Below are 26928 nucleotides of genomic sequence, written 5' to 3' on the forward strand. Positions count from 1 at the left end.
ACATTAAAGTTTTTTAATAATTCTCGTTTTTCAATGAGTTGTCTGTAATTAATTTTCAGAATGTAATTTATCTGTTTAGTTGTTGTTGCATATTGTGTTATAATTGGAATGGGTTGGGGCTTGGGGTTGGGGTTGGGGTTGGGGGTTGGGGTTGGGGTTGGGGGTTGGGGGTTGGGGGTTGGGTTGGGGGTTGGGGTTGGGGTTGGGGGTTGGGGTTGGGGGTTGGGGGTTGGGGTTGGGGTTGGGGTTGGGGTTGGGGTTGGGGTTGGGGGTTGGGGCCTGTTGAGATCAGATTACTGAAGGCTGGAGTTTCTGAAAGAAAGCTGTGGGTCAGGAAGAGGAGATTAATTGATTCATAATTTCTTCTAGACTTTTATAATTAAGTAGTTGAAATTGGACAATATTTTGTTTGGCTGTAGCTTTGCTACTGGATTTAGTGTGGATGTGCAGATTAATCTTCTGATTTTTAGATTTTTCTCTATAAATTTCTCGGTAAATCCATTGCTGGTCGTGTTTCAGGCTGGACGGTTTGTGATTCTGTCACTGCTGCAAATAAAGTTCCATCATTTTTGTGTTTCTGTTTCTTCCTGTAAAGAAAGTTTCCTGTGTTTAGTGTCAGTTTGTCTTTCTCAGTTATCATTGGTTCAATGGAATCAATGATCTTAGAATAGAAATTATTATCTAGATTAGTGGAGCCCAGTGGGCCCCTGAGGGCCCATCCTAGTTTAACACACCTGGATCCAATGATGGATCGTTGGAGGCCGAAGGAGAACCTGGACCTGCTGAAAGGTTGTTATAGAATAAAGCATGCAGGATGCCGGGCCTTCTGGACCCACTTTGGGCACCGCTGGTCGAGATGGTCACTTTATTAGGAACATGTGGCTAGTACCAGTTAGACCCCTTGTGCCTTCAGAACTGCCTTAATCCTTGGTGACATTGATGCAGCAAGGTTCTGGAAACATTCCTCAGAGAGTCTGCTCCAGATTGACATGACAGTATCAGGCAGTTACTGCAGATTTGTTGGCTGCACATCAATGATGCCAATCTCCCGGTCCACTTCATCCCAAAGGTTTTCTATTGGATTGAGGTCTGATGACTGTGGAGGCCATTTGTGTCCAGTGAACTCATAATGAAGAAACCAGATGAGATGATTCGCACTTTATGACTTGGTGTTATCCTGCTGGAAGTAGCAGTGAGAAGATGGTAGTCTGTGATCATAAAGGGATGTTCATGATCAACAACAATACTCAAGTGATGTTGACTCGATGCTCAACTGGTCCTAATGGGCCCAAAGTGTGCCAGGAAAATATCCTCCACACCAGCACCACCAGCCTGAACCGTCGGTACCAGACAGGATGGATCCACGCTTTCATGTTCTGACCCGGCCGTCCGAATGTCACAGCAGAATCAAGACTCATCAGTGAAAATCCCAGTACATCAGATCATCTGGCACCAACAACCATGCCGCATTCAAAGTCACTTTAACCACCTTTCTTCCCCGTTCTGATGCTCAGTTTAAGATGCAGCAGATCGTCTTGGCCTTGTCGACATGCCTACATTACTGGCAGCAACTCACATTTGCCTTAATGAGCACTTGGACAGGTGTACCTAATAAAGTGGCCGGTGAGTGTTTAAAGTCCAGGTGAAGAAGTGATGAAACTTTTGGCTGATGGATGAACCTGAATTGATTAAACATCAATCACATCCTGACTGATCATCAGCTCCAGAGTGAAGTTTTAGTCTGTCTTTAGGTCAATAAACATGGATGCTGAAATCTCCCACAATTATTAAACAGTCATATTCAGTGAATATTACAGATAGAAGCTCTTTAAGGTCAATTAAATAATTCCTTTGGGAGTTTCTGTCAGAGCTTGTTTATGGCCTTTGACTTCAAATCTTCCAAGAGAGTCCAATTAGGAAATCTTTCTGCACTCATGAAATATAGCGACTCTGGAGGAGCTGCAGAGATCAAAACCAGGACTGTCCTGGAGGAGGACCCGGTTTAGAGCAGACTCATGGGTTAGAATGGCCTAGTCAAAGTCCAGATCTGAATCCATCTGTGGCTCTGTGGGAAGAAAACTGCTGTTTTCCGTCCAGTCTGATCTAAAAGAGAATGAACCCAGCAGAGCTGCAGAGGAGGCTCTACTGTGTTCTGACGCAGACACCATGAATAGAATTGCATGCCACACTTTTCAGATTGTTACTACTAGAAATGCTTGAAAGATTTCAGTCGTTTCCTTCCACTTCTCTGAATAAAACTGAAGTTTTGGTCAAAAATGGATCAAATGTGGCAGAGCACTCAGTCGACTTGTTGCAGCTCCAACAGACAGTCGGCCTTCATCAAACAGCGCTGACCTTTGACCCTGACCCAGGAGTAGGGAGCAAATCTCCTTTCAACCTGCTGTTGTGTTTGGTCTGCAGACGATGATTCTGTTGCTCCCACCAAGTTTTATCAACGTCAAATTTATTGATGTAGCACTTTAAAAACTGCAGCGAAGCCATAATAACATCATTTGAAAAGAAAATAGAAATATCACAAAAAATCAACATATATTGTTAAAATAGTGTGTTATAATTTGAGTTATAATAAGTATTTTTAAAAAAGTCTGACACAAGAATGTGTTGACATGTTGACCAACCTGCGATCCCATGACCCCGTGACCCTGTGACCCTGTGACCCTGTGACTCTGCGGCTTATATGTATCAAGTACTATAATCATCCTGGAATCATCACTTTGAAATGTTTGAAAGTTGATCCAGAGAGAAGAGCTTCATTTCTAGTCCACCTCATCACCTGGCCATCATCTCTACCTGTGTTCTGTTTCTCTCCAGGTGGATTCAGCAGAATGGACAAAAAGGAGGTCAAAGGTTCTGGTTCAGATGGGAGCAGCTTCTCCGAGATTCCCAAGAAACCTTTCTCCAGCGGCATGAGCAGAGGTAGACACTCAAGTTGCTCTCTCAGGTTGCTCTCTCTCAGATTGCTCTCTCTCAGGTTGATCTCTCTCTCAGGTTGCTTTCTAAAGTTGCTCTCTCAGGTTGTTCTCTCTCTCTCAGGTTGCTCTCTAAAGTTGCTCTCTCAGGTTGATCTCTCTCAGGTTGCTCTCTCTCAGATTGCTCTCTCTCAGGTTGCTCTCTAAAGTTGCTCTCTCAGGTTGATCTCTCTCAGGTTGCTCTCTCTCTCAGGTTGCTCTCTAAAGTTGCTCTCTAAAGTTGCTCTCTTAGGTTGCTCTCTAAAGTTGCTTTCTAAAGTTGCTCTCTCTCAGGTTGATCTCTCTCAGGTTGCTTTCTAAAGTTGCTCTCTTAGGTTGCTCTCTAAAGTTGCTCTCTAAAGTTGCTCTCTAAAGTTGCTCTCTGGTTGTTGCTGGTTGACGTGTGCTGCAGGAACAGGAAGTGTGGTATGACGAGACGCTGCCCGGCTGATGAATCGGTTCCGACCCGAAGTCAGAGCCGACTCGTCAGAGAATGTGTGATGAGAAAAGTTGTGATGAGAAAAGCTGTAATGAGGGCGAAGGACGGTCGTCTCACCTCCGGGGCGTAAATGTCATGAATTAGTAAAGCTGCCCTGCCTGGCAGCGGCCGGCTGGCGAGGAGCCGGCCAGGAGCCGCAGCGAAGCAGGCGGCTGCTCTTTGAAATGCTAACAAGTTGTCGTGTCACAGTGTGGCTTTCTTTGGCTAATGATGGACTCGGCGGCCTGCATTCATTAATTGTTCAGGGATGTTTGAGGAGAAACTGGGCCGGTCCAGCAGCTGGCACCTCCTCAAAAGGAACCGCAACTTCTTCAACAGAGGAGAAAATATTGAGACGCATTAATTGTTGATGCTGTTATGACCACGTTGTGCCATGTAGGCTGAATTTTTATAACCTTGCTGAAGAGAAAAGCAGCTGCAGCCCATGAGGCGCAAAACCTCTCTGTGAATGACGGCGCCTCATGTTAGCATTACAGCCACCAGAACCCAGAGTGGGCCCGATTGGGCCTCAGAGTCACGACTTACTAACGAGGAGCAGAGAGAGCAATCAGAACCACCAGAACCACCAGAACCATCAGAACCACCAGAACCACCAGAACCATCAGAACCACCAGAACCACCAGAACCATCAGAATCATCAGAACCACCAGAACCATCAGAACCACCTGTCTGCTCTGCATCATAACCCTCCCCCAATGAGTTTTACATTCTGACCCGGATCGGCCCAGTCCAAACTGCTAATGCAAACACAAGAGTGTACATATGCAGAACTACAGAAGTGACTCCTTCTATGAGACTTTGGAACAGACAGACAGCAACACCGCTAGTCTTCAACCGGAGGCTTATTGAATGATAAATAAATATATATTTTTAAGATGATAATATCCACTGCAGTGCAGAACATTACAAAAACTCTTCACTATCGTTCACAGTACAGAATCGTTCAGAGGACTCGGATCGTTCCTGAACGTTGCATCACTTTGTTGCAGACTTTGGTCACAGTCTTGTCTGAGCCACACAGGGCCGGACTCAGGAAGGCGAGGGCCCCTGGGCCTGAGCCAGTGTGGGCCCTCTGCAGGAATCAGCTACTGTCTCCTGTTGCTCGGCCAACACAGAGCAGATCTCAACTCTCTGGTCGCCGGTTTGCTACAGTCACCCCAACTTAGTGACTTTTTCACTATATTTTGCACAAACAAAACAAATCAACAAGTTTTTAAAGATTGCTGATCGGCCCGAAAACTGCAATCAGTGCATCGCTGCTTTCTTTTGGATCTGTCAGCAGAACTGTAAATTAGTGTAATCACTGCACATTTAATGGTTATCAAAGAAATACTGGAACATCTTTAATATGTCTACATCTTTGCCTAAGGAAGAAAAACCAGACAATATTCCTTATTCATCCTCTATGTTCTTTAGAGGTTGAAGGGCCGCCGGCGGAAACACGTCATTATCAGTGAAAACAAGGATGTTAACGATAAAGTGTTGTGGTCTAGTTAAAACCTGGAGTCCTTAACAGTCAAGACTGAGACAAGAACCACAGAAACAATTTGCCAATTCCATCATGTTCCATGACTAGAAATGAAATGCCATGACTTTCCAGGTTTTCCATGACCAGTACCAACCCTGGCACTCTTTGGCCTTCCTGGCATTCCATACACCAGAGAGGGAGCATCGTAGTGACGTTTGTGTCACGCATGTATTGAACCAAACGCTCAACATCACAAATTATTGTTTGTTTCCATGGATACGCGCACTCTAATTAGCGTCACAGCACAAAGATGTCGCCGCCGAAACAGCTTTCAGCAAAACTGCATGAAAAGTGAAGGACTTAAATCAGCCAGATCCCCTGTGATGGCGCTGTGATGATGCTGTGATGGCGCTGTGATGATGCTGTGATGACGCTGTGATGACGCTGTGATGACGCTGTGATGACGCTGTGATGGCGCTGTGATGGCGCTGTGATGGCGCTGTGATGACGCTGTGATGATGCTGTGATGACGCTGTGATGACGCTGTGATGACGCTGTGATGACGTTGTGATGACGCTGTGATGACGCTGTGATGACGCTGTGATGGCGCTGTGATGACGCTGTGATGATGCTGTGATGGCGCTGTGATGACGCTGTGATGGCGCTGTGATGGCGCTGTGATGGCGCTGTGATGATGCTGTGATGGCGCTGTGATGGCGCTGTGATGACGCTGTGATGGCGCTGTGATGATGCTGTGATGACGCTGTGATGACGCTGTGATGACGCTGTGATGATGCTGTGATGGCGCTGTGATGACGCTGTGATGGCGCTGTGATGGCGCTGTGATGGCGCTGTGATGATGCTGTGATGGCGCTGTGATGGCGCTGTGATGGCGCTGTGATGGCGCTGTGATGATGCTGTGATGACGCTGTGATGACGCTGTGATGGCGCTGTGATGGCGCTGTGATGATGCTGTGATGGCGCTGTGATGGCGCTGTGATGGTGCTGTGATGGCGCTGTGATGGCGCTGTGATGGCGCTGTGATGATGCTGTGATGATGCTGTGATGACGCTGTGATGAAGCCGTACATCAGCATGTGGGCGGGGCTTTCAGGCATGGAAACCATCTGACTGTTTCATTTCCAGGCTGATGCTCTTTCTGAAATCCTTCCAGTTTTTCTGAGATCTGGAACCTCTCCCTGCATCGTTTCTGCTGGAAGGTGTTTTTGTTGCAAAGTTCCAACAAAAACATTGAGTTGAAGTGATGCTAAATGCACCTGCAGGAAGAAGAAGACAGACAGACAGACATTCTCAGACTTGCTTCATGTCAAGTTAAAGTCCAACGTTGATGCAGCGAGTGACAAAAGAGCAATGGAAGCTCTTTAAACCGTAAAGATCTGCTTGTTTTCTCCCTCATTTTTTATCTTTATATGTAGATTTTGGATGGAATTTCAAAATTCTGGAACATTTCTTGCTAATATTTCTGAAGTAGCGCCACAAACTCAGTGATTATGATTATCACGAGTCACTGAAGCGAAGGTGAAGCGGTGGAGAGTCTGCTGAGTGAGACGGTGTCGCTTGGTGCTAGCGTCAACGGGCTAGCTTCAAGCTAACAGCCGTAAATTACATCTGTGAGCAAAACAAACAAAGAGGTTTGATTGGAGGCTGCGCAGTGATCCCTTAATGCAACAACATCCTGAGCAGACGCTAATCTGGGATTAAGGAGCTTGTCTGTTGTGAAAGCAGCTCAGGTTGCTCATGTCTCGGGGGACGTGCGTGGTCCTGCAGGACCAGTTCAGTGAAAACATGGAAGCGCCGATGGACAAGGGACACTGGGACCGCTTGTCCCCATCTGTCCTTCTCTCTCCCTGCGTCCCAGCGTGCGCCTGCAGGCCGGGACGCTGCAACCCGACTCCCAGCGAGTCCTCTGGATCCTCCAGGTGTTCACATGTGGAGCCATCGGGGTCACATGACCTGCCGTGGGGTCACATGATCATAACATTTGGTGATTTGTGATGACATTGATGATGAAATTTCCACAGTTGGATTCAGGTCTGGACTTTAACTACATCATGGATCTGCTCTGACCTAAACCATCCCATAATACCTCTGGCTGCAGGTTCAAGGTGGTGTCCTGCTGAAAGGTGAACTTTGACCCCAATCTCCAGTCTGCTGCTGGATTGTCCTGATTTAGCTCCGCCCACCTCCACCAGCTTCTCTGTGGATCCAGTCTTACTGGTTGGACTGGGAAAGGTCAGCAGATTAATCATGGACTCAATGATTCTGGTTTTCCCGGTGGAACCCCCTAACCTCCACCCTGACCTTTCACCCCCATGACCCTCAGGCCCCCCCAACAGTTTTGCAGGAATTGTCAAAAAAACTTTTCCATCCTGCAGCTTCAGACGTGAAAATGAAGCAATGAATTTATGTAAAGTTGTTTAGATCCAGAGGAAATACTGAAGACACGATTCAATGTGAATCATTTATATTAGAAAAACTGAATGGAATCTGGTTTAGAAAAACTTTTTGCTGCATTATGATAATTCCTCTAAAATGTGTGACTTTATGAAAGGAAAGTGATGAATATCTGATCCTGAACTCTTGATATTTGCAGCTCTTCCTGGTTTCTCAGCAGCTTGTCGTTCCAGCGGCTCAGTAAAGCCTGACAGACGAGAAGCAACCGGCTTCCAGGAAATACTATTGGCCGTTACTGTCCTGCAGTCAGGAAGTCCCTGCTGCCTCCTGAACTCCCTGGGAGACGCTGCAGGGGTCAAAGGTCCTGGAAAACCTTCTGCCTTCATAAGCATGAAGCAGAAATGAACCATCTTACATCACAACTGGTCCACGAAGCGGTTCTGTGGGTCAAAGGTCCTAAAAAGTTCTGGACGATGAAGAGTTGTGGAAGGTTCCAGAGACGGCCCAGCTGCAGGTCCAAACCCAACCGGCCCGATCCTGGTTCCTATAACTTCCTGCATTTATTTATTTATTACTGCATTGTTGTATAAACGTTAGCATGCTAACCCCTCATGTTAGCATCTGACCCCTCACGTTAGCATCGAACCCCTCACGTTAGCATGCTAACCCTTCACGTTAGCATGCTAACCCCTCACGTTAGCATTTAACCCCTCACATTAGCATGCTAACCCCTCACGTTAGCATCGAACCCCTCACGTTAGCATGCTAACCCTCACGTTAGCATCTAACCCCTCACATTAGCATGCTAACCCCTTACATTAGCATCTAATCCCTCACGTTAGCTCACATTTCCCATGAGTCACTGTGAGTCTTTTAATGCAATTATTGACATAAAATATTCCCAATTTTCTCAAGTTGAAAGAACTTCATACTTTGCTCATCGTGTTCGAACTTTACAGGAATAAAATGCAGCACATTCAGAAACTGAGGGCTTTGCTGTTAGCGAGTCTCACAGCCGTCGGCTGGAAGGAGAAGAAGACGGACATCTTGGCATTAGCATTAGCTTCTGCTCATTTTTACTTGTCAGCAGGAAACACAAGATCAACAACGTAGATAGAAACGTCCCGAGTCCAACTGACGCATTTCAGGGTCAAACTCAACGTTAGCATCCTGAATCATTTCCAGGTCAGGTCCTGCGGCGCGACCTTAACATCGCTAAGGAATCGTGGATGAGTTACGTGTGCGTAGGTGCGTGTGTGTGTGTGTGTGTGTGTGTGTGTGTGTGTGTGTGTGTGTGTGTGTGTGTGTGTGTGTTGTTTGCTGCTCTGTGAATTCTTGGCTCGGCCTTCAAAGCGAAGCGGGTCGTCCCCGACCCGTCAGCTGCAGGTACAGACAGGTCTGCTGCAGAACCGACCCGATCCGACCCAAACATCAAGCATGGAGGGAAACAGTTTCCTAATTAAGCTCTAATATTTTGGTGCAATTATTATTATTATGATTATGATTATCAGGGATGTTCAGCATATTTGGCCTATTCCAAGTACTGAAAGCGCGTAGTTAGTATCGGTTCTTCTCCGGTTCAATTATTAACGCTGCTGCAGACGTTTAAAACATGATACCATGGAGTGGGATCTGGCCCCGCCCACAAGGAACCGTTACCGGGTCAGAGCATCGGGCCGGTACCGGTACTGGTTTCATGACACCAGCAGTTGTTATGGGATTATTATTAAAATCAAAACCTTTTCCAGTTGCTTTGTTTGTTAAACTCAGTGAGACCAAATGCAGCCGATCAGAACCTGATGGAACCGGGTCAAACCGGAACACAGAACTCTCTTACAGGAGAAATTTTTATAAATGTGGTAAAAAGCAAATATTAATGAAGTCATCAACGTTGAGACGTTCCTTCAATGTCATCAATTCATAATTTGACCAAAAGGTTCAGATATAAAAACTTTAGGATTCCATGAATTTCTGCTGATTTTATTCAGTTTCATATTTTATTCTGATTTCGGGATCAAAGTGGGTCGGAACCAGAACCTTCCGTGGGTTCAGGTGATTTTTCCCACGGATCAGCTGGATTCCTGCTCTTGTTGATGTTTCCTCTCAGGAAACTGTAATTTTCCTCTGCAGGTTTTAATGTTTCGTTTCTGGGGGAAAACCTGTAATTATGGACCGGGGCGGTTCTGGACTGCTTAACGCAGACGGGTTCGGTTCTGCTCATCCTGTAACTCAAAGCATCTTTTATTGCTTTCTGGTCCGGTCTGGTTGGTTGTTTTTATTATTTCATCTCTTTTTTTGAAATCGGCAGCTTTTATGAAGTTTCCATTGTTTAGAAATCTTCTGCAGGTCCGGACCCGGTGTGACGGTGGACCGGGCCGGTGGACCGGGCCGGTGGACCGATCCGGGAACTGACGGCAGTTATTTGTTTTCCTTTGGCTTCTGAAGGGCTGTTAACCCTGACTCTGACCCCTGACCCTGAAAAGATCTATGAGACAGGAAGCAGTTCCACCCAGGAGGAAAGGTCAGAGGCCAAGGATCGCAGTGCCAGCAGCAGCAGAACCAATCAGAACCAAGCAGAACTCTTGCTCTGCCAAGCCGCTCACTGGGCCGGATTAAATGGTCCGACTGCAGCCTCGCGGTCGCCCTGCGGGGGGCGCTGCAGTGGGAGCAGGTTGGTCAACAGCATCATGATTCAAATGTCAAATAAATAATTCAAAGGTTAAAAAGACAATAACAAAGAAATGCATTTAATCTGGCAATAGAACATCGTCTTAGTGGTTGAACTGGTTCCCAGTTTAACCACTAAGAACCAACTGGAGCAGCTGCAGCAACAACGCACTATATAAACTCAGCATCCATCCATCTTCTGACGCCGGTCCTCCTTTGGGTCCGGCGGATCCGCTCCGGGCTCCGGATCTTGTTTCCTGCCTGAACCGAGTCGTGTGTTGATCAACTGATGGCTCCGGCCCTGTGGGGAGACGCCGGGCGATAAATCAGGGGCCGGTCGGCCTGGCGGCTCATCGCTCTTCTTCATCAGAGGTCTGAAGGTTCCCGCCACGAGCAGACGATCCACGTGGCTCATTTCACGTCTCGTCAGCAGAGACGTTTCCGCCGTCGGCAGCAAAAGCAAAGTTTGATCGAAGCTTCGTTTGTAGTTTTGTTGAGAGCTGCTGCCGCTTCCCTCGGCGCCAATTAGCCTCTGCTCAGGTGAGACGATCAGAGGAGCAGCAGCTCCGTGATGGATGAGGCTCACAGGGAGGAACCGGCCGGTCGGAACCGCAAACAGGCCGGGACAGGAACCGGAGCAGGAAGCTATCAGGGCGCCATGGTTACCACATGTAAACACAGGCCTGAGATTTTAATCATCAAACCTCAGCACAGAAAAATCTTCCTCTGAATCAGAAAACAGGCAACAGCATTAAAATCCATAAAGTATCAGAACCAGAACCACAAGACGGGGCTCAAAGCTCAGAACCATGTACTCTAGTATTCTGGTTCTGTTGGACAGACCAGTCCAGGGTCCAAATCCGGTTTCTGTCCCAGAGATCTGATGTTCTGGCCCGAACCCGGTACTGTTTACTCTCCCTGGAGGTTCCGTGTGGATCCGTCCAGAACCAGAAACCCTCTGGGTTTCATCAGGTTCTGGAGAACCGGCACCGCCAACTCTGAGTTTGTCGCTTCTTCTCTGAGCTGTGTGTGTGTGTGTGTGTGTGTGTGTATAGGTGTGTGTGTGTGTGTGTGTGTGTGTATAGGGGTGTGTGTGTGTGTGTGTGTGTATAGGGTGTGTGTGTGTGTGTGGTGTGTGTGTGTGTGTGTGTGTGTGTGTGTGTGTGTGTGTATAGGGGTGTGTGTGTGTGTGTGTGTGTGTGTGTGTGTGTGTGTGTGTGTGTGTGTGTGTGTGTGTATAGGTGTGTGTGTGTGTATAGGTGTGTGTGTCTGTGTATAGGTGTGTGTGTGTGTGTATAGGTGTGTGTGTGTGTGTGTGTGTATAGGGGTGTGTGTGTGTGTGTGTGTATAGGGGTGGTGTGTGTATAGGTGTGTGTGTGTGTGTGTGTGTGTGTCTGTGTGTGTGTGTATAGGTGTGTGTGTGTGTGTGTGTGTGTGTGTCTGTGTGTGTGTGTGTATAGGTGTGTGTGTGTGTGTGTGTGTGTGTGTGTGTGTGTGTGTGTGTATAGGGGTGTGTGTGTGTGTGTGTATAGGTGTGTGTGTGTGTGTGTGTGTGTGTGTGTGTATAGGTGTGTGTGTGTGTGTGTGTGTATAGGTGTGTGTGTGTGTATAGGTGTGTGTGTGTGTGTGTATAGGTGTGTGTGTGTGTGTGTATAGGTGTGTGTGTGTGTGTGTGTGTGTGTGTGTGTGTGTGTGTATAGTGTGTGTGTGTGTGTGTGTGTGTGTGTGTGTGTGTGTGTGTAGATGTTGGCGCTGTGTCGTTAGGAACTGAGCCAACTCTTCCTGCTGGAATTTCCTGTGTGAGCGCCCCTCCCCCGCCTGTTGGCCTCTTTGTTTCGCCTCTGGTCCCTCAAAGCTCCACAGACGACGATTCCTCTCAGCGTCTCGTCCTCTCAGCGTCTCGTCCTCCAGGACGTCCTGCAGGACGGACGGATGTTTCCGTTTCTGCTCAGATTCATTGCAGTTATTAGGATCCAGAGCTGAAATGGTTCAGTTCAAGTCATTTAGTTCAGTTTTACTCACTGAAATCAGATGAATTAAATGTTAATTATTCCAGTTAATCTTGTTGAGTTTACCTCTGGTTATAAAGATATTTCATATTTCATGTCTCGTTGAATGGGAAGCATCCAGGATCCACTTTAATCCACTCAGTCTAATTTTCTACTTTCACTTAAATTTATTCCATTATAATTTAAGGAAATAATTAGACTTTATTGCATCATTGTCACTTTTATTCCAGTTTGATGTTTTTTGATCATAAATAATTTATTTAGAAATATTTTTTCTGAAATCAGAACAACAAAAGTCCATTTGCAGGAAAATTGCTGGTTGGGTCGGAGAGACGCTGAGGAGGAAACGATGAGCGGCGGCGGTTCCTCAGGAAGCCGCCCGAGACGTCAGACGTTGACGGGTCTGCAGTCAGAGGGACGGGCCGTAAATCAAACCCTGAGGCGTCTCTGCAGCCTGCAGAACAATGCAGCTGTCTGGGTGATGGAAGGTCCTGCTGAGCCCTCCTCACCCCGCATCCACCGGGAGGAGCCGAGCCTCCAGATCCTCCAGAGCCTCCAGAGCCTCCGGATCCTCCAGATCCTCCAGAGCCTCCAGAGCCTCCGGATCCTCCAGAGCCTCCAGATCCTCCAGATCCTCCAGAGCCTCCAGAGCCTCCAGATCCTCCAGAGCCTCCGGACCCTCCAGAGCCTCCGGATCCTCCAGAGCCTCCGGATCCTCCAGAGCCTCCGGATCCTCCAGATCCTCCAGAGCCTCCGGATCCTCCAGATCCTCCAGAGCCTCCGGAGCCTCCAGATCCTCCAGAGCCTCCAGATCCTCCAGAGCCTCCGGACCCTCCAGAGCCTCCAGATCCTCCAGAGCCTCCGGATCCTCCAGATCCTCCAGAGCCTCCGGACCCTCCAGAGCCTCCGGACCCTCCAGAGCCTCCGGACCCTCCAGAGCCTCCGGACCCTCCAGATCCTCCAGAGCCTCCAGAGCCTCCGGATCCTCCAGAGCCTCCAGATCCTCCAGATCCTCCAGAGCCTCCAGAGCCTCCAGATCCTCCAGAGCCTCCAGATCCTCCAGAGCCTCCGGATCCTCCAGAGCCTCCGGATCCTCCAGAGCCTCCGGATCCTCCAGATCCTCCAGAGCCTCCGGATCCTCCAGATCCTCCAGAGCCTCCGGATCCTCCAGATCCTCCAGAGCCTCCGGACCCTCCAGAGCCTCCGGATCCTCCAGAGCCTCCAGATCCTCCAGAGCCTCCGGACCCTCCAGAGCCTCCAGATCCTCCAGAGCCTCCAGATCCTCCAGAGCCTCCGGACCCTCCAGAGCCTCCGGACCCTCCAGATCCTCCAGAGCCTCCAGAGCCTCCGGATCCTCCAGAGCCTCCGGATCCTCCAGATCCTCCAGAGCCTCCGGACCCTCCAGAGCCTCCGGACCCTCCAGATCCTCCAGATCCTCCAGAGCCTCCGGACCCTCCAGATCCTCCAGAGCCTCCAGAGCCTCCGGACCCTCCAGAGCCTCCAGATCCTCCAGAGCCTCCAGATCCTCCAGAGCCTCCGGACCCTCCGGTGCTCCGCTTTATTAACACACCTCACAGCCGCCAGGCAGCAGACCGGTCCGGGTTCTGGTTCCGCCTCTGAAACAAACTCTCTGGATCACTGGGAGGCAGCCCGCTCAGAGTCAGTCGCTCAGACAGCTGGGAAAGCCCCGGCGTAACGCTCCACTGGTGAAAGTAAATGTGTTGGGCCTCATCTGGACACTCAAACAACAATTGTGTCCCGTGGATCGATGAAACTCAACGTCCAGGACGCCACGGTGACCGCAGCGCTAAACCTTTCTACACATTCCCCTCCATGAAAGTTATCGGCCTCTTGGCTGGAGGGCGGCTCGCGGTCGCTGCCTCGCCATGCTAGCTCCACAGGAAATGAATGGAGAGGAGCAACGGTGCCGCCCATGTGGCGGCCATGTTTGTTTTTGTCACCGACTCTTTCCTGTTGGCAACCAGACGAGGCTGGAGCATCGACAGATGACCTCTGGGGTCACGCTGCAGGGCTTTTTAGGAGCCACAAACAGAAACTTCACAACTTTTGCATGATTGCAAAAGCAGCAGGATTTTTTTCAGTTTTAAATTTCATTCATGGAGGAATTAAAAAGGTCCTAAAAAGTGACAAATAAGACGTATTGAAACGTGCCGAGTCTACAGAAGAACCCAATGCTTCATGAAAACTTCCTGTTTTCCTCCCTACGACCTCTGGGGACAGAAATTCAAAGAAGTTTATAGATCCTCAACCAGAGCAAGACTTGAGCAAAGAAGCAGATCTCATCCTGATCTGGAGATCCGACACGAAGAGCGGCGGCAGTTTGTGTGCCTGGAGGGAAACTCTCGTCTTCCTCTCTCAGCTGTAATCCCACCAACATTCACAGAGAACAAGACGCTGCAGCGTCACCATGATTGCCTCGGTCACACAACAAAAGGCTCAATCAGGCTTAAAGCAGCAGAAATGTCTGGCTGGTCTAAAGACAACAGTCTGCTGCGCCGCTGGAGCCTGCAGGAGCAGGTTCTGCTCCACCGCCGCTGCATCTTCTTGACTTTTGAGGCTCGTCTCCAACGGGTCAGAAAACGTTTCTCCTTCTTTCAAAGTAAAGTTTTGTCGTCGGTTTGTGGCGTTCCTCTGAGCGGACGCGCTCGTCTGTCTGGGTCAGAGTTCAGAGTTTGCATTCAGACTGCATAGTGAGTCACGGCTAGGAAATGAAATTCATGTTGCATCTGCAGAGAGGAAAAATCAGAGAACAGGTGAGGCCGTTCTCTGACCTTTAACCCCAGCAGGGGGCGAACCCGCTCTGGATTGTGTTTTTGTGTGTAGAAGATGAGGCGCATCGCTGCTGGAATGAGGGATAATTAATGAGGATCTGCTGCGTTGTTCTGACGGGCCTCGCCTGCGGCCTTCAGACGCTTTATGGCAGGAAGCGCAGCATCTCTGCAGACTTTGTTTGAGCCATACAATCTTGGCAGCTGGAAGCTGCTTTGGTCTGGATGAGGGAGTCACTAATAGGTCGCTGTTTCTCGGAGCGACAGAATAAAAGCTGGAATTAAGTGCAGAGTTACGGGACCAGTAAAAGCTTCTGCTGGGCCCACATGAATAAGAAACTGGATCAAGTGTTTCCTCTCACCCCCTGCTGTGTGTTCTTATCTCTGCAGGTGGTCACCACCTCTTCCCGTTCCACAGCCCCGTCCCCATCGACACCAGGCACCATGAGGGCCGGTACCATTACGAGCCACACCCGCTCCACGCCATGCACAGGTAGGTCACCGGACCCGGCTGGGTTCCCTCTCTGGTTGCTATGGTGACTCCTGCCTTTTCCTGTTCATCAGAGACTCAAATGTTCCCTGCGTGACCCCTAAAGGTCACGGTAAAGACGTTTTGTTGGTGGACCCACAGAACAGGTGTAGGAGATCTGGTCCGTTAAACAGAACCAATCAGAACCAAATCTGCTGGAGGGTGGGTGTGTCTGTCTTCTGGACTCTGATTGGTCAGAAAACAGGAAAAAGAAAGAGCTGTGATTGGATGGATCAGAACCTTCTGGTTGGATCCAGAAGGTTCTGAATGTTTTACTGGGTCAGAACCATCATCTGTCAATCTGAACATTCTGGAAGAAATCTGGAAAAACCCAACTGTACCTTAAATGAGGTTCAGTTTCTCTTTACTCCTCTAGTTTCTCTGTGTTTTTTCCGACCTTATTGGGATTTATTTCAGCCTCATGTGAAGCTGACTGGCAGTGTGCAGCACAGGCAGGGAGTCTCACTGTGTGGAGCTCTCAGGCCTTCGGCTGATTAGGAGACTGGAGGGAACCGAGGAGCCCAGATCAATAGAAGCTCCATCAAATTCAGTTGCTGATCAGGAGACACATTGCAAACACTGCAGCGATTCGTCACCCTAACCCTAGACTGACGAAGCACTCCTGCTAATTCATCAGGATCTCAGCTTCAAAACGTGAGACAAATTCTCTAACGGCTGACAGAGACTTCGTCTGGCCTCGGCTCAGGAGTTTGGGAACGGGGAGCGGCGCTGTGATCTGACCGAGTTCTGGCCGTCACTGCAACGTTTCCTCTGCAGCAGGCTCCAGTCCACTTTGACTTGGAGCTTTTCCTCCTGCTGGTGGTCAGGCATGTTCTGCAAAAACCAGAAGCACAGGAGAGTGGGCGTGTTCGAGCAGGTCGCTGGAACCCAGGATCCAGCCTGGAAACTCAGTGACAACAAAACACAGTAAGGAACACGGATCCTCTGAGTCCTGGGCGATTTGGGAAGCGGCCGGACAGCAGAAAGAGGCTCTGAGACGTTCAAATATGCTGAAGGTTTGTGTGTGGTGGAGCTGTGGTCTGCACCGCTCTGTACACAAACACATGTGGTCGTGTTCAGGAGCCGCGGCCCGGTGAATCCTCGCAGCCCCTCGGCCGGGAATGTGTCGACTACATCCAGTTTACAGACGACGTATTCCTTCGTTGGTTTGGTTTGGTGAGGAGGAAGGAGGGAAGCGAACAGTTGGACAGTGGGAGGGGACATGTTCTTCATCTCCAAGGTCCTACTCATCGTCACGGCTCCCCTGACTGAGAGCCAGGAATGAATCTTGGAGCCGTCAATCAGGGAGCGGCATGTCGCCAATCAGCAGCCGGAGAGTTTCATGCTTGATCGCACGGCCTCAACACCCTTTTCACACAATCAAGACAAAACCAAATGCTTAGTGACAGCGGCGGGGCAGAAGAAAGGGTAATTACCCCGAGGGTAATCCCACCTTATCTGCTGCCCCCTCCAGCAGGAACAAGATGGTCCTGATGCTCCGAGTCTGGAACCGCCGTCCCAGTGGAAGATTCATGTCCATCATGCGGGACTGGGGTCAGAACTGCTGCGTAGAGAAAGATCCTGAGGACGTCCAGAGGTGGAGGGACATCCAGAGGTGGAGGGACGTCCAGAGGTGGAGGAACGTCCAGAGGTGGAGGGACGTCCCGAGGTGGAGGGACATCCAGAGGTGGAGGGACGTTCAGAGGTGGAGGGACGTCCCGAGGTGGAGGGACATCCAGAGGTGGAGGGACGTCCAGAGGTGGAGGGACGTCCCGAGGTGGAGGGACATCCAGAGGTGGAGGGACGTCCGGAGGTGGAGGGACATCCAGAGGTGGAGGAACGTCCCGAGGTGGAGGGACGTCCAGAGGTGGAGGGACATCCAGAGGTGGAGGTGGAGGGACGTCCAGAGGTGGAGGTGGAGGGACGTCCAGAGGTGGAGGTGGAGGGACGTCCGAAGGTGGAGGGACGTCCAGAGGTGGAGGGACATCCAGAGGTGGAGGGACGTCCAGAGGTGGAGGGACGTCCAGAGGTGGAGGGACATCCAGAGGTGGAGGGACGGCAGGAACACCTGAGCTCATCTGCAGAGAGCAGCTACACACTGACCGAAGGTTTAATTCGATCTCCATATCAATAAAAGTAGCTGAAAAACGTTCAGCGTTGTTGTTTTTCAATAACTGCTGACAGTCGATAAAACTGTAAAGAATCCAGATGTACTTGAATGCAGCATTGCAGAAGCTGCAGGGAGACAGTGGTTTGGGTCAAAAGATCTGGTCACGGATCATAGTAGAACCTTCCAACAAGTCGGAACCAGAACTAACCATCCACAGCTGGTTCTGGTTCTGGTTCTGGTTCTGGATGGAGCCGGGCCCAGACTCCGCTTCAGCAGACTCCGCTTCAGCAGACTCTGCTCTTACTTCTGCTGTTGCTCAACAAGCTGCACCTTGACCTCCCAGCAGAGCCAAACAGCAGCTAGTGGACCGAGAGCGACTCTGCCTCCCAAACAGCTTGTGAGTGACAGAGGGTCAGGAGACAGGAAACACTCCGGCCTCCATCTTGTGTGGCGGAGGCTGGACCAGCCGGCCTTCGGCGCCAACATCTCGTCCCTCTGAGCCTTCAGGAGCTGCTGGCTGCTCTGCTGCAGGGTTCACTGTCAAGACTCCACCAAAGGCACCGAGAACAAGTGAAATCTGATCTTTATTGATCCGTTTGCAGAAGAGATGATGATCCATCCAAAGCAGCAAGAGGGACAGTTCACTGCTGATACAGCTGCTCTTTTCTCCACGTCCTCCAACTGATGATTTCACTCCAACTCTTCTCATCTCTTGGTTTACATCTTTATGAATCCACCTCATCTTGCTTGTCATGGTTTAATGAACTTATTTTTAGATCTTAAAACTATTAATCCTGAATATAGAAAACAATAATAGCTTCTTTATTTCCTTTTCGTTCCCTCAGAGCTTAAACCAGATAGTTACTTGCTTTATTTATTTTCTGACATTGAATCACAACAAAAGTTTTAGATCAGTTAGGATGAAATAAATGATTAATATTTAGTTACATTTGTGATGAATATTTAGGCTTTTAATGACCATTTCAGTCAACAGACGTAACCTGGTACCTTATGATGGGATCCATCCGTGTTTGGACAGATTTGTGAAGGTTGTCCTGTTTCAGTGTCTCACTGGGAGTCATGGTGAGCGATGACTTTCAGACACCTTGTAGAAGAAACAGAGAAGCCGTCCCAGTGCCAGTTATCCCAGCAGATCGCCACAGCGCTAATCTGAGACGGCAGTGCCAACCTCCACGGATGGCGAGCGAAGCGTGTTTTTGTGTATGGACCGTCTGTTTGTTCTCACGTCTCCCTGCCGCCCCAAACAGAGGGGTCTTTATGGCTGTTTCCAGTGGAAGACGGCAGAACGTTGGCACTGGGACAAGACCAGCAGTCTGCAGGCGCTTACTGGAAATGGAGCGAGAGTTTCTGCCCCATCGTTCACCTGCAGCCAGCCTGACTCACAGCACAGCAACATTCACTGCAGAAGCTTTAGCTTCTATGTTTGTTCTGAGTCACTTCTATGTTTCCTGTGTTGAGTTTGAGTCTCAGGGACAGACGTGGGGTCAAAGACACCAGAGCAGAACAAAACCAACAACTGGGTCCAGGACGCAGCGGCAACTGCTCAGATAACAAGACCGCTACCGAGAAAAGAAACGTGGAAATTTTCACATTATCTGAACATTAATGTTGCTCATAGTGAACTGTAGGTTGGACTCCAATCTGTTAGTCTAGGAGAGGCCGGGGTCATGACCTCTCTGTGGTGCCCCTCAACTTCCTGATAGCAGCTCGTTCAGATGTGCTGGACGTCGCACAAAGACTGCAACAAAGGGTTCAGAAGATGAGCAGCATCACCGCCGCAGCCTCAACAACCTGCAGGCCTTTGAAAAGACAAAGAATCTTTTTACCTTGAACTTTCGATATTAGTAGGCGAGGCCTACAGGCCAGCACAATTTGGACAGAGGAGTCAGGAGTTCACGGTATGAAGGAACTGCTTGTTTTGTCAAGATGTCTCTCCTCTAATGGTTACTCAGGTGTTTGGACCTCAGACTGAGGACAAGATCAAGTTGAGAGCAGTGAAAAGCATCTTCATCTCCAGCTCAGCCCGGAGGCTGTCAGGAATTACAACACTCACTCGTCTTTGTTCTCTCAAACATCCACCAATTACCTGCCAGAGACGACAACTTTACTGCTCAGCCTGATCTGACAGGCGGACAAATTCAGACCATCCTGCAGCAGGCTGGACCCGAGCTGCACCGGGTTCTGTCTAGTCCTGCAGTCTGGTGAGAGACCCAGCAGCTCTGGCCACCCAAACCGATGCAATGTTCTTTCTACGCCTCTTGTCGTCTCTCAATTGAAAGCTATCAGTCCTGGCTTGTTTGTAGCTGCAGGCTTTAATACAGGAAGGTGAACACAAAGGGATTATTGTGTATTATCTGTGGGGGTTAGGGCTGGAGGGAAACTGACACTCAAACATTTTAGTTCAATAAAAGACACAGAGTCTAGTTCTTAAACACATGAATGTGTGATTCTTCAGGTGTTTAACTCCTCCCTCCTCTTTACAGCCCCCCAGGACTGACAGGAAGTCCAGTCATCACAGACATTTCTCTGATTCGACTCTCGCCACACGCCGCGGCTGGGACCGGCGAGTCCCCGTTCAGCCTGCCCCATCCGTACGTCGGCCCTCACATGGACCAGTACCTCCGCTCAGTCCACGGCAGTCCCACCCTGTCCATGATCTCAGCGGCACGAGGACTGAGCCCGGCTGAAGGTACAACTTTAAATCACTGCAGTACACAATTAACTGGGAGATAGTCTGAATTGTTTAGCTCTGGGTCACGATCTTTGAGTTGACGGGTCTCTGATGACCTCAGGGGTCAGGCGCTGACCTGGTGACTGACCTACCAGGAACATACAGTTGAGTCTTGTGAGACACAGAGAGAATCAGGTCCAGTTTATCGTAGGGCAAGAACATGAAGTCGTTCCACAAGAACCTAAATATAAATACCAGAAGCCCTCGTCTCGCCTCATTCAGTCAAACTGAAACATTGGCTCTCCTCTCTCTCCCGCTGAACGAGGTTTTGTTTATGTAGTTGAACAATTACCTTTAGTTATCTCCATGGAGACTGCTGTCACGAGGACGCTTCCTGCGGTTGGTGAGATGTTTAGAAGTGAAGACGTGAGTGATTAGAGCTGATTAGAGCTGAGCAGACATCCAGATGTTTGAGGAGCAACTCCTCCTGCTTGGCTGCGTCTCACTTAGTCTGTATAGACGGAGGTTCCAGTCCTGATTATCAGCCGCCATACAGTCCATTTCCAGCTGCAGCTACTGAAACACATCTGTCATCAAGTTATTGTCACAGCACATCAGGGTTTGTTTGAGATTGAAAAGATAATACCAGTTTGGATAAGACACAAGATACCAGGGAGCAACAAATCACCACAGGAGCCTGTCTGGGTTTTCTTTTTGTTGGTAGTTAACCTTCTGTTTTATTGGCATTCTGCTGTTACTGTCATTATTGAAGAAGAAACAAATCCACATCAGGACAATAAAGACATCTGTGGTCATCAGGATCATAATAAGAATAGTGTTCAATGACATCTTTTCCACAGTTTATAAGAATAATGGACTCAAGAATGAGTCAACATTGATTTGGTTTCAATCACTGATGAAGGTTCCAGGAAATCTGTAAAGCAGTAAAAACATCATCCAGGTTCTCCACTGAACTGATTCTGATGGACGCAGACTGGTGCAGTAGAAGTATCCAGTCCAGGTGCCCCGTTGCCCCTTTGCCTCCCGGGTCTCTTCCATCTCATAGGAAGTGGGGGTGGGGACGACCCATAAGCCGTCAGCTCCAGCTCCGGTTCTGATCGGTTCTGACGTCTCAAACTTTACTGCATACAGGTTTGAACACATTTTATGTCAATATTGCTGTTGCTCTGGTAAAAGAAGTGCACCTGCACTCTGGGAATAGGGTTAGGGTTAGGGTTTATGCTTTACATGCTTTATAGGACAGACCGTCCTATAAAGCACGGTCTGTCCTCGAGGAATCCCCCCCTCAATCGCTCTGATTCTCCTCCTGTCTGTTCCCCCAGTGACCCACGAGCATCTGAAGGACCGGGCCCTGTTCAGCTTCCCCCCTCCGCCGCCGGGGGCCAACCCCTCAGAGTATTACCACCTGATGGCCAGTGCCAGCCAGAGAAGCCCCTACGGCGACCTACTGATCCAGAACGGCGCAGCAGCCGCAGCGGTTCATCTGCCGGATTACATCAGCCCTGTGGACGGTGAGGAGAAGCTAACATCCAACTAAAGACCAAACAATGATTGGCCATCATGCCGTCCCGTTCTCCTTCCTCTAGAATGCTTCCCACCATCGTGGGGTACAGTCTTTGTTGGGGCGTGACCACAATAAACGCCAGGATCTAGTAAAACATTGAAATTGTGCTTTTGTTCTGTTTGAGGACAAAGATCCTGAAAACCTAGAGAAGAATAACTCTTGAGTCTGGGACCACTCTTCATCACGTTCATCGTTCTGTCTGTCCATCTGTTGTGTTAGCATACATTTAGCGTTGAATAATTCCTTACAGCAATCTTGAATAAAATCAGTAATTGAGATCAAAATGACCAAGTCAGGACACCACTCATATATCCAGTTGATATATATATATAGTTGAGTCAGAAAGCCGTGCCTTATTAGGCACCAGCCACTGTGAGTGGAGTTCTTATTGATGAACCAAGCTTTCATTCACTACGTCTGTGTCGGGAACCAGAGGTCAACCTCATTAACTAACAGTTACGTCCGCTGGGCGCCAATCAGACTCACATCAAGGCGTTCTCAGCTCTGGATCAGGCCGGTGCCGTTGTGCAGCCATGGTGAAACTTTTTCTCAGCTCTCTATTTCTTCTAAGTGTGAAGAAATGGGGTGGCAAAGCCGTCAGCATCAGCATGTTGACAGCAATCTGAAAGAACCTGAAATCACAAGGTTCCTTCTGCAGAATTCTGAGTAAAATGAGGATCCAGGCTAATTTCCTTGGCTGATCAATACAATACAGTCAACTGAATTTTGAATCCAATGGAGTCGCCTTCCACTGCCAGCACAGGAAGGTTTCAGGTCATGCACCTAGTCCTCTTCAGCACCACAGAAAGATAATATTTTGGTCCTAGTTGTGGGTTTTTAAGGTCCTCTTCACATCACAGTGTTTCCTCCATAAACTCCTCTTCTTCCTGCTATTGGAACCAAAGTGGGTCAAAATCTAGCACATTGTTGAATCAATGAATATGACAGCGTCCTGTAGACAACTGGAGGTCCACATGTCCGTCCATCTTAAAGCCATGATGCCACTAACGAGTAGAGTCCTGGTTTAAAGAGAGCAGGAAGTCTTGTAATGCAAGTCTGGAATCCTGACAAGAAGAATGTGTAAGAACCCTGTAAAAGGGAAAAGTATTTACACAGCAGCCTACAGACCAGCCTGTTCTTTCACGCAGGTTAGAACGTGAACTCCTTCAGCAGAGCTGGAGTTGGATTTCAGCAGCAAACAACATCCAAAAAGCTCTCTCAGTCCAGTACAGCCAGTCTTCTTCCTGGTGCTCCATCATCCAATCGCCTGCTCCCCCAGAAGTCTTTGATTCCAACCGGCCAGTCGCCCAATAACCAGCCGCTGCAGGTTCATAATCTCTGCAGCCATCTTGACAGGACACAGAGTAATAAAATGGAATATTGGATTACAGGGCCATTAATCTTATAAATGTGGCCCATCACTGAAGTAAACAAGAAGAGCTGAAAGTGTCCAACCACCTCAGCAACCGCCGCTGGCCATGCTTGCTTGGACGCAGTTAGCTGGCGTAGCCACAACCTCAGTCACCCTGACGAGCCGCCGCTCGGCAGCATCAACGCTGGCAGCATCAACGCTGGCAGCCTCTAGGCCCGGATCTTTGTGAGTGATGTGGTCAGGAGTGGACCGCTCTGCCAGGCTGGGGGCTCTTCCACTCACAGAGACCATATTGACCGAGGCAGCAGCTAATGGTGGTTGCGGGTCGCCTCAGATTTAATCAAAGAGCTTATTTAGACTGAGAACTGGGCCTCAGCAGTGGTGAATGTGGCAAACAGAACCTACATCCAATCCTTTCTGTTTACTTTGGATGGAGCCACAGATAAATATCATATTAAAAAATCAATTGACACATTAATATTCAGCAGACCCACCGCAAGGCCTGAAAGCCCTCAGTGAACCCTACTTCCCATCAGGACCGTTGGGGGAAAGTTTTTCTCAATCTGTGACTCCATCAACCGACCCAGAGAAATTCCAGCAGGTTTCTCTGCAGTACCTGGGACCAGACACACACCACCAGGATAACAGTTTCTAAACAGAAGCGGCCCAGGACTGGCACAGAGGTTTTCTCCAGGTTTGTCCCACAGCCCAAAACCGTCCAGGCTGGATCCGTCAGCAGATTGTCTCCATCCGTGATGGACTGTCCAAGGTGGACGTCCTCTCTGGACTCTTGGCTCCTTTTCATCCTCAATGGCAGTTTGATCATCAGACACGTTCCTGTATAAAATGAAAGTTTCATTAACATTTGGGAAAATTATATATAAACATTTGCAACCTTTTGACCTGCCATGACAATGTGCCAAATTCTTTTCAGTCATTGATCAAAACTACAAAGCATTGAAATCTGACTCTATTCAGTGTTTTTCACTCAAGGAGCAAAAGTAACTTCTGGGAAAATGAAAATGATTGAAGAGTTAAAAGTTTGCCTGATCTGGAGTAGAACCAAAACGTCAGACCTTCAGCTGTAGGACTGCACAGCACAGACCAGTATGGTGGACTGTGCTGCTTCTGGATCTGGACAACATGTTACAGTTGATGATGGGACCAAGGAGAAGGTCATGACCTGAAGCAGGTCCACCACTGAATGGTTTGAAATGGCTTCGTCAAAATCTCGACCTCAGTCTGACTGAGATGAGCAGCTGCTGCTGCCAAAGACAGGAGAGTCAGCTATTAGGGTGTGATTACTTTCCCACACAATTCCAGCTTGAATTGGAATATCACATCTGTCAGATGTGAGTTAATATTACACACGTGTGATATTAGCATTCAAAACAGAGGGACGCTGAGGGTTGTGAATACTTTCACAGTACTGCAGCTTATGCTCCTTTAACGAGGGCGATTTGAAGCTGGAGTATTTTTCAACATGATTAGCTAGCAGTGTTGAGTGAGAGCAGAAAGTTCACATTGGGAGGCATTCAGAGGACAAGCGGGTCGCTATGTCAGGGTTGGGGGGCCGGGCACATGAGGGGTAGAGGCAGGGTGGTGAGAGCAGAAACTGCCACGACAAAAGCAGCAGCCAAAGAAAATGTCTGCAGAGAAAGGTTTGTGTGCAGCGAGAACGACCGGGTTTCTGATGTGGTGCCGGAGGCTCAGCGGGGGCGAGCCGTCCCCTCAGACTGCAAACACAAACACTTGGCTAAATGTTAGTTCACGAGCGCCTTGCTGGAAGTGTGAGAATAAACATGCTGCCGCTCGGCGCCACGCTCCACTGAGAGCTCGCCGACGATTCATAAAACTCCCACAGTTTGAAACTGAGGCTGGAGAGACCAGCAGGGAGGAGAGACCAGCAGGGAGGAGAGACCAGCAGGGAGGAGAGACATGGACACCAAGTCAGCTGCTGGAGCTGCTGGTGGCAGCAGCACTTCTAGCACTGCTGAGAAGACCATCCTCTTCTTCTAGAGATGTTTTACCAACCAGGTTCTAATAAAGGACTGATTTCACTCACCATCCATCCACACAAACCTGATCAATAATCATATGCTGTGATTAATGATATTCAACACTCTACCCGGTTGTTGTTGAAGGATAATCTGATCTATTTCTGCATAAAGCCAGAGTTCAGATTAACGAGCTTAACTTCAAGGCACTGAAAACTGACAGCAACATCCATCCATTATCGAACCCGAACCCTCTTATGGTCATGGGGGGTGGAGCCCGTCTCCAGGAGGCGAGAGGCGGGGTCGCCTGGCGGGGTCGCCTGGTGGGGTCGCCTGGCCAGGTTGCCAGTCCGTCGCAGGGTAACACAGAGGCAGACAGGAATCGACCTGGCGTGTTTTCGAACTGTGGGAGGAATCCAGAGAAGCGGGGGTGCCTATGCATGACCAGGGAGAAACTGGGATTTCAACCTCACACCTTCCTGCTGCAAGGCAACAGTTCCACCAACTGCAGCCCGGGCAACAAGATATTTCTGAGATTATTACGTAATGAAACACTGATCATCACATCATTTTTACACACAGAAATAGGAAATACAACTTAATTTACACACCCAACTTTCACTGAACACGACTTCATGTTTTAGTTGCGTACAAACTGTACAAACTCGGACTCATTTATAGATTTAAATTAAATGTTTAATAAACAGACAACTTGTGTACCAAACAAAACAAACATTTTTGAAGGGCACTTTTATTTGTCCAGAGGAAGAAGGACGAGAGCTCCAGCACCACCTAGTGTCCATCTGTGACACAGCCAGAACTTCAGCTGAGCCTGGTACCCAGTTTGTAGCTGACGCCACTTGGCCTGTGTGATGAAATGTGTTGCATCCCGGTCCACTCTGTCCACATGTGGAGCTGGTACACCACTGCTCCCACTGCTGCCCCCTGCAGGCTGGAAATTCCCAGCAGAAACTTGTGCAGAGCTCAAAGCTGGAGTCTTAGACTAACTGTTGCCACAGCCGCTCTGTGAGCCGCCATGACGACACCAGAGCACAAACCTCAAATTAACGTTCCTCCTGAATCTGCAGCACTGCTTGAAATAATCCTGAACACATAACTCCCCTCTGCGGTGCTTTCTAAATATTTCCCTCTCTTTCTGCATCGCTGTGTAATTATGTCTGTCTATATAAATCCAAATCCCACAATTACAACCAGCCTCGACTCGGCCCACATTGCAGGCCGTGCACGCACTCACACTTCCAGACGCGCATGCCGCTGCACCGCCTCGGCCTGCGCAACATCTGTTTTCTCACTCAGAGCCGGAAACATGCTCACCCTCTCAATTATACCTCCACCTACAAACGCCTCCTCTTCGGGGGCTGGGGGAATCCGGGAGGCTTAGGCCAGATTAAACTCAGTTTATGGAGGACTGACTGTGGACGTTTTGCTGCTGGATCTCGGCAATGTGAGGATGATTAAGTTGGAGGTGTAGCATAGCACTGGACACTACCCCATGAGGCCAAAGCCTCATGGGGCCCGTTTCCTGCTTCATGTATTAATGTAAACACGCTAAAGCTGCTGGCCTTAATGCAGAAAGGGTCCTGACTGTCTGCACGGCGCAGAGGTGACTTGTTGACTCGTTCCTGAGAAGGCTTCCTTGTTTCCAGCGGCGTTTCTCTCCCTTCTCGTCTCGGGGCCACCAGACGCCCCGGGGGCCCTTTAATCGAGGCCACATGTCCACAGTTTACGACTCGCCACCTCCAAGCGCCGCAGCTTTACGGCTGCCGCTGCCTCAAGCCATTGATCTGAGGTGCTGTGACACCTCCAG

The 26928-nt window shown here is 49.1% G+C and overlaps 1 protein-coding gene across 1 annotated transcript in view; it reads left to right on the plus strand.

Annotated features, from left to right (window-relative positions):
* LOC129374587 (zinc finger protein GLI2-like) overlaps window positions 1–26928 on the plus strand; it is a 60112-nt gene that overhangs the window by 18798 nt on the left and 14386 nt on the right. The window contains 4 exon segments of the mRNA XM_055053091.1: window positions 2833–2937; window positions 15206–15308; window positions 19959–20164; window positions 21490–21678. Coding sequence (XP_054909066.1) covers window positions 2847–2937; window positions 15206–15308; window positions 19959–20164; window positions 21490–21678 — 589 coding nt within the window. The 5' untranslated portion in view covers window positions 2833–2846.

Source organism: Poeciliopsis prolifica, unplaced genomic scaffold (genome assembly GCF_027474105.1).
Source record: "Poeciliopsis prolifica strain line A6 unplaced genomic scaffold, Auburn_PproV2 SCAFFOLD036, whole genome shotgun sequence".
Classification (NCBI taxonomy): domain Eukaryota; kingdom Metazoa; phylum Chordata; class Actinopteri; order Cyprinodontiformes; family Poeciliidae; genus Poeciliopsis; species Poeciliopsis prolifica.